The sequence below is a fragment of the Pteronotus mesoamericanus genome, unplaced genomic scaffold (genome assembly GCF_021234165.1).
Source record: "Pteronotus mesoamericanus isolate MK-2021 breed Mesoamerican mustached bat unplaced genomic scaffold, CSHL_Meso_final scaffold_85, whole genome shotgun sequence".
NCBI lineage: Eukaryota > Metazoa > Chordata > Mammalia > Chiroptera > Mormoopidae > Pteronotus > Pteronotus mesoamericanus.
Window position 1 is genome coordinate 16,427,411 of NW_026555329.1, and position 12,050 is coordinate 16,439,460.

The window sequence follows — 12,050 nt, forward strand, 5'->3', positions numbered from 1 at the left end:
AAGAAAAAAACCATACACTAAACACACATACGCACAACGAAACTGACATTTTCCTGTTCCTCCTTCTGTGTCTCAGAGTTATAGCCAACACCTGTGGCCACACAAGGGGCAGACTTTGCAGCTGCAAAACCCAGATGTCAGACACTGGATTGTACGTCTCTGGCAGCAGTCCTAAGTGGGAGGTCGTCTCCTTAACTGACCTCTGAAATGGTCTATTGTCTGACTCCCTCTCTGGCCTGGGTTGTAACTAACAAGCTGTCTGTAGGCTGGTTTGGAGTTAGCGTACTGATGGGTTGTTCTGGATGCAATTATCCTCTGCCTTACCTTTGATTGTAAGGAATTTATTTCCTTTGTAGGGGGTGAAAATTGGGACTGGGAAAAGTCTTGACAAAGAACTATATTCAGGTTTCTTCCAAAGACAAAATAAGACGCTTTTTACTTTGACGATCCCCCCACAAATGAAATTGGATGAAATCAACTTTATGTTTTAGCTTACAGTTGAGTTTTGGTTAATCAGAAGTACAAAGAGTTTCTTGGGGGTACTCGCCCCACCCCTGAAAAAAGACTGAGTTTCCTTATGCTGCTTCTTTAAAACTACTTCTTAAAGGAGAAACTGAAACATTTCTTTCCTTAGACTCTTAAGGAGCTTCAACTCTGTTTTTGCTATAACTAAAGGCATCTAGTATAGAGAAGATGAGCTCTTTATATCATGAGTTATCTTGGTTCTTTAAAAAGGAAAATGATTCTATACTATAACCCTGCCTCTTCACACTTGGTGAAGAACAACATTATGGGTAAGACGCAATCACTATGGGAATGATGTAGAAAAAGGCCAAGTGTCTAAGAGGACTCCACTTATAATGCAACACTTGTAGCCCCAAAGGGAATGGCTATTTTGAATACAGTTATAGCCATGGCAGCTTAAGGAGAAATACGTCTGATATTTATAGAAAAATGAATTCTGAGGAAATTATAGAATATATTATCATAACCAACATCAAAAGGTATTCACCTATGCCATGTAAAATGTTCCAAATTTTCTTTATTCACTTTATAAAAATGTAAATATGTCTCTTGGCCACCACTGATTTAGACTGGAGTCCCAATATAAATAAGTAAATGACTGATAGATAAATAAATAAATAAATTGGAGAAAAGAGACATCTCTCATAAGGACGAATTCCAAATAATTTACATAGCTCCTAACTCACCAAGAATGTGGAGTGTAATCCCTTACCCCTTGCGTGTGGGCCATGATTTCTGATTTAATTCCAAAGAGAAGAGTATAAAAAATGGGGAGGTAGTTTCTCCATTCACAGTGGAGAAACCTGGTGAACACTACCTTGGCCACTTGACAAAGGTAACCATCAGCAATAGTGCCATGTTGATAGCATGTACCCTTGATATGATATATGATCTCATTGAAGGGCATTTTACCTTTGTAATGTTCCTCCCAAAACCCATAACCATAGTCTAACCATGTGAAAACAGATACACCCTAGTCGAGGGACATTCTATAAACTACTGGACAAGTCCTCCATAAATCTGTCATAGTCACGAAAATAAATAAGCAAAGTCTGAGGACTGTCACAGCCAAAAGGAGCCTAAGGATGACTAAATATAGTGTATTTTACAGGATAGGATGCTGGAAAAGAAAAAGGACATTGAGAGAAACCATGGAATTTGAATGGAACGTGGATTTTGGTTAATAGTAACATCCCAATGTTGGTTCCTTAGTTGTAGCAAATAGGGGAAACTAGGTGAGAGGTATACAAGAATTTTGCACTATTTTTGTAACTTTTCTATAAACCTAAAACTATTCTAAAATTAAAAGTCTATTTAAATTTAAAAAATGATGATTAACATATTACATTGTTGACTTTAAGAGAGTTCCTGCATGTCAATGAATACATCTTTCTCTCTTTTTCACCCACACCTATCCACCAAACCATATAGCATAAAGAGTCACTTCCCTGATACATAAAAATACTTCATCTTTCAGGCCACTGTAGTAGGAATGGAGTCAGACCTATTTTGAGAGTTTTAGATTTCCCAATAATATTTAGGCCATGGCCTTAGTAATAAGACACAGGGCTCAAAGGATCATATCCACAAAACCAGATTTCTCGATGGCTTTAAACGATGTAACATCCTTTAGCTACCTATACAATAAGCTTAAATATTGTGTGAATGTTATTAATGACCTGATTAATAAGACAATGTATTAATCTCCGAAGGTAACACATTCTTTGCTAGATTCCCGAGGGCAGTGTTCATTTGTTGATAGAGGTAAGGGGGGAGGGTCTGGTATACCACTGTTTTAGAAGAAGGATGGGATTATTTCTTTGCTACTCCCTATCTTTCTTTTAGAATTATGAGAAATCAGGTCTCTCAGAATTTTAGGAGGTATGTCTTTCATATTGTTTTCAATTTATCATTTTGTTTTGAGCAAGGGGAAAAGTGTTGGTGTCAATGAATGTTTACTTTAAAAAAAGAAAACTAGTGTGGAGTTTCTAGAATTGTTAACAAGAAATGTGCTTTTGTTAACATTTAATGATACAGTTTTAAAAATTCAGTTAACCACAATTTAATTAACCAGAGTAAGAAATTGGTCAGAATTGCCTCTCTAATTCTGTTTTTAGGAAAGGATGCAAATGCCATTTTTAAAAAGCTGAAAAACACATGCAACTTCCTACATATATTTTAGGGATAAAAATAAGATTCAGTAAAATCACTTGTACGTTCCATACCTACAGTACTTTATAATGAAAACTTGTTAAGAGGAAAAAACCATGATGCTTGATAATAAGAGAAAAAAGTGTTCCCTATGGAATTCTTAACTAAGGAACTACGGAAGAGTCAACCAACATATTTTAGGAATATTTTTCATAATGAGTTAGTACTTAATATGGAAAAAAATAATGGGTGGGAAGGTTGTACAATAAATATAGTAGCTATTTTTTATATTACTCTTTAAGAAGTTCAGTTAATACCTATTTTGTTTCTCATTAGACTATGGTTTGTATGTGGTTACTAGTGAGAATTGTAACAGCTCCTGTTCCCAGAACACTGACGATGTGTCAAGCTTTGTACCGCCAGGCATTTGACATGCACCATCTGAAACCTAGCACAACCCTGCAAGGTACACACAATTACTATTTAATAAGCAAGGAACTAAGGACACCAAAGTTAGGGGACTGACTCAAAGTCCCACAGCTTGTAAGTGGGGGACCCATTATAGACTCTGCCGGCCTGCCTCAAATGCCTGAACTTTTTACCACCACAGCATACAGCTTTGTTATAATTTGTCATTATTAATACTATTTAAGTAAATGTTTGTTTATCACTAATTAGGTGACTTAAGTCCTTTAACCCTTCTAGGCTTCAAGTTTCTCTTGGGTAAAATGAGTTGGCTGGTTGACGTCTAATGCTTTCTTCCAGTTTTAAAATAGTACCATTGATTTATATATAGGAGAAGAAAATTAAAATGACATTTCCACAATGTTTTTGTTAATAATAGGTTATTAACACTAGCACTTACTAAAGTTTGTGATAATGGAATCTATCTAGGGATCTTCATGTGATTTCTCTCAATTCTCTTCAGTCCTATTAAGCAGAACTAGTAAGTGATCTTACCGTTTTCAATGTTACTCCTTTAAAATTTACATATAAGAGCAAGTTTCATACTTTTGTGTACACTACACAAACTACTTAAATATTTACTTCACAAAGAATCAGTAAATTGCATTCAGACATGAATAATGCAAAGAAAATCATTTTTCTGGATCTGAAATTAATCAAAATATCAGTTTATTTTATTCATATTTAAATATAACAATTTTTAGACAAATGAAAATATGTATAAGCATTTATATCACATGGTAGGCAAAAATATAAATGAAATGTGTCAGCATTTGAGACAAAATTTAATACATATATTAGGTAAATCGATAACAGGCTTACATTTGGTTCTAAGGTACATTAACATGGATATTAAAAAGGATGGGCTTTTGCAAAAACTGATGTAAAATGTTCATATTTGTGTTACTAGTAAGTCATTTACTAGACTGATGGTTAATGAAAACTATGTAAAGATCTAATATATTTACCTCATGTGGTAGAATTATTTGTAAATGACACATATTTTGTCAATAAAATGTTTATCTTTTAAATAACATAGCATTTTTTAATCAAGAACATGCCACATTTATTAAACAAACATGCACAACACATTAAAATTTGAGTAATTCATGTACCTTTATGCACAATGTTCAGTTTTGCTATGGTACACATACTTAAAATTTGGCACAGAATTAACAAATCATGGTGCTACCATTCCGAACAAATGGGATCCAAGTTTTACATGGCATGGAACACACTCTATCACAGTCCACTGCTTCCCTCTGCAGTTTATTGACCAATGGCAGTCTTTTGCTGTTGTAATTGGAATACATAATGGATATTCAAGAACTAAACTTCATATCTAGGTGATTTGCCTATCCTCTAATTGGACATGAGTTGATTTCTGTTTTTCTAGAGGTAAAACATTTCCATCTGTTCTGTGGCCAACAAATTTCTAAGTAAGGGTGTTATCACCAATAACATGTATCATTGTGAGATGTTTTTCTCTGGGGGCGCAGAGAGGTCGAAAGGAAATGTGAATCTCTTCATACACTGGGACCACAGGCGGTCAGGTGGATAAATGCTAATGGAGGTGGAAGCAGGCAAGTCCTTTGGAAAGCCGGTGAGGGAGAACACCCTGAAGGAGCATCAGGCAGGAAACAAAGGCAGGAACACAAGAGTCATTCCAGGTGCAAAGGACTGCCATGGGTTTAAGGAAACTGAAATTTATCACTCACAGAAACAGCATCCCGAAGCATTCCTGTTATAGCATTCTTACATCAGCAAACTCCCCCTGCTTAAAAAAATTTTTTTTCATTTATTGGCTTTAGAGAGGAAGAGAGAGTAACACATCTATTTGTTGTTCTGCTTATTTATTGATGCATTCATTGGCTGTTTCTTGTATGTGCCCTCACTGAGGATGGATCAAACCCACAACCTTGGTACATTGGGATGTTCTAACAACTGAGCTGCCCAGCCAGGGCAAATCCCCCTGCTTTTTAGGGCAAGTTTTCAATTTCCATCAGTGTCTAGATCAAGACTGAAGAAATTCAGCTTACCTGGCAACAATTTTTTTCTGAACTCATTCATAAACACTTCAGAATAAGAAAGAGTGATATTAATTCAAGCTTCCTCCAACCCAGAGAACGGCATTCACACTCACTCTCAGGGCAGACTTCACACTTGTGGAACCCAAGGAAAATGCCACAGTTCTTTTTCACAGTTCTTCTAAGGTCAATTTGAATGTTGTATTTTGAGAACCTGGTTGAAGGAATCTACTCCTTTCATAAAACTATGACTGCCTCGTTTTCATATTTGTTATTCAGGAGGAAAGAAGTAAAATTGAAGTTCAATTTTTATACAAATATACTTTATTCTGAAAAACAGAGCAATGGGCATAATGTTAATTTCTTTCCTTTATGATCCCTGTTTTCCTGAGGACCTTTGGACAGTGAAATGGCAAAGAACATCAAACAGGTTAAATACAATGAGTAAACTTTTGTTTTAAAGCTGTTATGGTACAAACAAACATAAAAATTAAGAATCACAGAGCACTGAATTTTCAAGAGTAAAATCATACCAAAACCGTGACAAGTTCTCGCTGACGTCATAGGTGAGTAAGTGGTCGGGGAGGTCACTGATGGTGCCCTGCACGGCCAGCACGTGCGGGGCCAGGGTGAAGGGCACGTCGCTCAGAAGCTCGGCCATGAACGAGCTGCTTTCCAGGGTCTGGCCTGCCTTATTTTCCGCCTCAGGGCCTGCTACAGTCACACTGGATGAGTTTTCTTTGCCAGTCTAAAAATACATATATATTCAAATCATTTAGACCTCATGGACGTGGAGGTTTAGTGATGGTAAATGCGGCCTGAATACATCAAAGTCACTGAGAAATGGGGGAATACATAAATATTCCCAGATTAGAATGTAGATTTGCTTTACTTGAGAAATGCATCCATATAAAGCTCTACTAGGCTTTAAAATGAATCCTAAACCCTAATCTTACCCAGAGTGCCCATCCATGAACCTCTCAAACACAAACTGGCATTCTTCCTATTTCCCTAGCCCAGATAGTCTCTACAAGGTCTGTCTCTGCCTTTCCAACCCGACGTATGCTTTCCAGCTCTACAGAATTACTAGATTTCCCTGTGAAATCGTATAGCATCACAGTCCAAAGTGACCTTGCCCACCTCTGAATGCTTATGGAGCAAATTGCCTAGGATGTTACTTGGTATTTCCTCTATGTGCCCTTGCTATTTGCTGTTTCATATGCATGCCTCTCATCCCCAGCTAGACGCTAGGGTCCTTGAGGGCAAGCCACGTAGCTGACATATCTTTGTGTTCTCTGCTTTGCATACTTGACTGCCTTACTCTAACACACCGGAGAGTTTACCTCTAATGTGTACCACGGGTATTGATTGTCTGACTTTCATAAGAACTAAATGTCACTTAAGTTATTCAAATACATAAAATTGATATTTCTTGTTCGGTTTCTTTAAAAGTGGTATATTGTGCATACAGTAGCTTACCAAAAGACATGAGGTAGGGTGTCCATAGCAGCACTCTATGTATGCCCTAAAGTGGAATCCACCTAAGTATCCATCATTGTAGAATATATAAATTGAAGTATATTTACAGCAACGAGAATGAACCACCTGCCACTAAAAGTGCCTGAAACCTAAATAAAATTTTCCTCTCCCACCCCCGCCTGGGCTCACGCAGAATAAAACTCTGGAGTCTTTACAGAGGCCTACCAGGCCCTCGGTGACCATGTCCCCAGCTAGCCTGCTGGGCTCCCTTCTGCCCAGGCTCACCGCCTCCTTGCTCTTGCTGCTGCACAGCCAGCCCGCTTCTGCCTCAGGCCTTTGCCTTCCAGTCCCGCTGCCCAGGAGGCTCTGCTCCCTGATACACATCGGGCTCCTTCCCTCGGCTCCTTCCAAGTTGGCCCCACAACGTCACCTTCTCAACGAGGCCTTCCCCTGGCCGCCTTCTTGAAACTGCCTGCTCTCTGCACCTCTTCCACTCCAGCACTCCCTGCGCCCCGCCCCGCTCTCTTCCTCTCATAGCGCTTAGCCCCTTGTTTCATTCACCCAATTTATTCTGATTATAATCCCTTGGAAGCTCAAGGAGTTTTTCTCACGTTCACTGCTGTATCCCAAAACGCCCAGGTCAGTGCCTAGTGCTCAATGAATATCGATTGATTGGATGACAGCAGATGAGATTTTCGCCTGCTTAGGGTTTACATCATAAGGGTTACACGTGCTGATAAATTCTTTATCTAAGGCTATAGAAGAATGATTTTCTGCATAAGAAGTAATTTTTTGAAAACTTTTTATGGAAGTGTAAAATATATCAAAAGTTTAACAGCCTGCCAGATTTTGGGACTTAACCTCCTGTGAGCAACCAGCACCCAGGTCAAGAAACCCGTATGGTGCTCTTTTTCAGTCACAATCAACTCGTGTCTCTGTCCCCATCACTGTCCTGACTTAGGACAGCATAGATTGGTTTTACCGATTTTTGTATTTTAAATGAAGGTAATCATACAATATGGACTCCTGTTTCTGGCTTCCTTCGTTCAACATTATATTCAGGAGAGTCGTCCATGTTGTTGCGTGTGGGAATAAAAAGGCCGTATTGTTGCAAAGGAGATATATTCAGACGGATGTCTTAAAAGGGTCACTTTGGTTGCTTTGTTGACAGTACGCAGTGAGGGGTTCGGTGGCCAGGTAAGAAAGCAGGAAGACCAGCTGGGTAAGACAGAGGTGAGTGATGTGGATGAGGGTTGTGATAATAAAGGTGAGATGAACAGTTCGATTTTGGATAGACTTTCAGAGTAGGGCCAACAGGATTTACTGATGGAATGGATGTGGGGTATAAGAGCAAGAGTGTTGCCAAGGATGAAGTCAGAGTTCGTGGCCTAAGCAGGAAGATCAGAAGTTCAGGTCTGGTCACTCCAGGTGCCTACCAGACATCCAGGTGGAACTGTTAATAGGTAGGGGATATAATTCGAGTTAGAGCTGGGTGAGAGATCTGGTGGAGAAAGTCTTCTTGGTGTGTGTTTAAAAGGGTAAGGGAAGAAAGGAGGTGAAGACAAATGTGAGAACAGAAAATTTTTTGAAGAAATTATGCCTTAACACAGGAAAAGAGATATGGGCCAGTAGCTGGAAAGGAATTTGGGGTCTGGTGAGCTTTCTCTTGATTTTATTTTCTGTCTCTTAAGTTGGGAGAAAGGATGGCAGTTCATGTGCCGATGACAAGACAGTCATAAGAAAGGAAAAATCAGTGGAGATTCTGCAAAGGAGGAACTGCTCTCTTCCAGGTGCTGCCACCACGGAGAGGAGCCCTCATGGAGTGCTTGGAGTCAGTGAACACGTCCCTCTCAAGAGTGGTCTTAAACTTGGTGTGAAAGTGACACAGTGGAGTGCTTCCTTAGGATTGCAAAGAGAACCAAAGGAACCACACCCTGTTATGACAAAGCTTATTAGAAAGGTCCATTATGCAGTGGGCAGAACTTGCCTGCTGAAACCTAAATGGGACTTTAATAACAGCACAGGCATTAGCAAGTAATGATGCCACAGTTCCAGGCTCTGCGAAGGGCTTCACCAGGTGCTGGTGTCTCCAGGGTCAAGTACGTGCCAGGGCTTGGTTACCGTGCAGCAGCAGGGCTGAGTGGCTAGGGGCACAGAGTCCAGGGCTCTTGTAAAGCCAAGGTCACCTGCGTATTAATAATAGGCAAACGGCCTTGGGCAAGCTCTTTAACTTGTTTCCTAGGCTGTATAATGAGGTCAATAATAGTAGCTATTTCATAGGATTGTTATGAGAATTAAATAATGTTTGTGAGTAGAATAGTGCTTAACATATGTTAAAGTGAGTAAAAACTTTCAGAATGTCAGCCCCCATTACTTGGTTTTAGATAAAGAATCAGTCCATTCATCCCTTTTGTTTTTGGCATTCGCTGGTGGTTCAAACAATCATAACCTTCCCCTCTCCTCTGAAATCCTGCCTTCTCTCTTCACCTCAGGTGCAAATATTCCCTGGGTCTGTTAGTCTCATCCTATACTTGAACCTTCTTTTCCTCCTTCCTTGAGTATGGGGTGTTGTCCCATTTCATTAGCCAAATCACCTTCCTTCTTAAATAAGCATTCTTGAAATCTCACCTTCTCCACTAAAGCACTTTGCTTGCTAAACATGAAACTTGTAAGGTTTAACTTTCCTGCAGCAATATTTATTTCTTTGTTCATGCTTTCACTAATTCTCCTCCCTTTCCTTTGCAAATAATTCTTCCAGAGCATAATTCCTTGAGGACAAGACTACATCAGACTATATCTAGAATAATAAAGGAATTGAGATGCGGTTTCTTATTCAAGTTCTCCTGATAAAACAGCCTTATGACCAGAAAGGGGTTACTTCACCCACCTGGCCTCCGTTCCCTCTTCTGTAACATGAGTGATGAGGGACAAAAAGTGACAATGCCAATGACAGCAACTAGCATATATCAAGCACTTACTTTGTGCTAGGGTCCATCTAGGCAGTTTAAATGTAGTCACTCCTTTAAGTCTTACAGCTCTGTGAGCTGTGCACTATTGTTAATCCCACGCTAAGATCACGAGGACAGTAGGCACAGAATGGTGAAGAAGTGGTTCCAGGTTCCACAGCTCATCTGCGGTAAAACTGTGATCTCTAATGCTCTCATACATTTGCAGTTCCTTCACACTTCAGACGTGCTTTGGATAGATCGGCTGACTGAATGAACAAAGCCTTGAAAATTCAGGGAACAGTATTAGAAAATATGACAGTTCCTAACATAGTATTATCGTGGCTTAAATTAGAAGGAAAGAAGACTCTAATTATCTTTTACTTTTAGGAAGAAAGGACAGAAAGTCATTACGGTGACAGATCTTAGACTGAAGGAGGCTAGAAAAGCCACGGTAATTTAACAGACATGTTTCCCTGGAAATGAATCTACCAGGAGTCTGGTAGGGAAACACCACGGACAGTACGTTATCATTGTTGAAATGGAGGAAAGGAAGGTCCACTGGGGGGACATGACAGCGTTCTTCCTACCTCTGTATATGTTTGAAAATTTCCCATAATGAAAACTTTCCAGAAATTAAATCAACTTTACAAATCCCATGTTCAGAATGTTGAGCCAAATGCCTCCTAGAAGGATCTGAATTCAGCTGTGCTGTGTGCACCACTTCAGCATCTATCTCCTAACAGTTGGCTGCAGTGCAGTGTTACAGTCTCCAAGGAGGCCGCCTGCCCTCTTGGCAGAGGGGCGAGCACCATGGTGCAGCTGCTGCTGGCACGCTGCGCGCTGGAGAGGGGGCAGCTATACGGCAGAACAAGAGTAAGTCACAAAGAATATGCGAAGTCAAAATTCAAGGACCCCACACCCAGTAACCCTGACCACTGAGTCTCCAGCTTGGCAGCCAGTGGAGGCAGAGGTGAGGGCTGAGGGCTGAATGGTGCACGGGCTGCCCTGCAAAAAGCTAGTCCTCTCTCTCAGGCGGGAAGTCTTTCCATTTTTTCATTTGCATAATAAAAAGGGTCTTTAAAAGGAAGAATAAGTATGTTAACCACAAAAGAGCAGGAAGAAAAGAATCAATTGACCTTATAGTTAATAGCCAGATTTTAAAAATGTACTTAAAATATTATGTTCATAAAACATTATTTTTGTGATTAATCTTGTCCACAGAAATGCTGCTATGATGTTGTTCCTGAGTGTATGTTCCTTCATATAGTCTAGCTTTAATACTTCTTTTTCAAATGAGCATTTGCCCTTACATAGTTTAAATATGAGCATACCATGTCAGAATGGTTCTTCTTTAATTGTAGGAAGAAAACAAACTTCCTTATCAATACCATTACAACAAGCAAAGTTTATAATTAATTAGCTGTTTTCATGTGTGTATAAAAATTATATCTTATTCATCAATTAATCTGTTAAAAAATGGACTTGCCAAGTTTATCTTGTGTTTCTTGCATTCTATCATGTTTCAGGTAATTCAAAGAGGTTTATAGACACTACTCGTCCCTTTCTTGCAGAGTTGCTACAAAGATTCATAAGGTGCAATCTGGAAAATCTTCTCAGAGCTTAGGAAAAACCACTCCGAGAATACAGGACGCATAACGAATGCTCCTAGTAAAGGCTTAGGAAAATGAAGTCACTCCCCTGGAGCAGCAGCAGGTTAGTGGCACCCTTGTGAGCCTCACTCATGGGTGTTCGAGAGCAAGGAAAGGCATTTTTAAGAACAGACAAGTTCATTTGTCCTGGCACAAAAGCCCAGTAACCACCGTGAACGCCATGAAGGGGAGCCAACTTTGCAGGCCCACTAACAATTTGGAGACCTCATCTACTTGGCCGTACCTGACTAACATATGAGCATGTTATTAATATGAACATTACCTATGTCTGGCATCTTTTACAACCTCCTGCTTTTTTTTTTCTGCAACCCGTGCCTCAGATAAGTAGAGATAAAATAGTGTCCTATAAAAGCAAAATATTGAAACATTAAAAGTAAGAAACCAGCCTTAACCAAAACAGTAATAGAACCTATTAAAAGAACATGAAACCAGGTATAAAACACCCATCTAATACATTCCATTTACATGCAAAGAAGGTAGCTAAATCAAGCTTATTTCTAGGAAACAAGTTATGGAAAGAAGAGGTAATATCAAGCTCTGGCTGTCTATGCCTTTAAATTCTAATGTCTATAAATAAAAGACATGTTCCTTTGAACAACAGCCTGAACAGGCAACACTGTCACTTTATCTCCCCAGATAACTATCCATTCTATTCTGGCTTCTGCTGGTATCTGCTTGCATTACATCAGCTTCTCAGTGGGGGAGGGCTGGGGGCAAATCTGAGTCAGAAGCATCAGGGGACGAGAGGAAACAGCGGCGCTGCAAGCAATGGCACAATGAAGGCA

At 39.6% G+C, this 12,050-nt stretch overlaps 1 protein-coding gene across 1 annotated transcript in view; it reads right to left on the minus strand.

Moving 5' to 3' along the window:
* Positions 1-3,811: 3,811 nt before the first annotated feature.
* Positions 3,812-12,050, minus strand: part of UMAD1 (UBAP1-MVB12-associated (UMA) domain containing 1) — a 206,565-nt gene continuing 198,326 nt past the window's right edge. Inside the window, exon 4 of the mRNA XM_054564090.1 lies at positions 3,812-5,916. Within this exon, the coding sequence (XP_054420065.1) occupies positions 5,659-5,916 (258 nt within the window). The 3' untranslated portion in view covers positions 3,812-5,658. The remainder of the gene's footprint in view (positions 5,917-12,050) is intronic.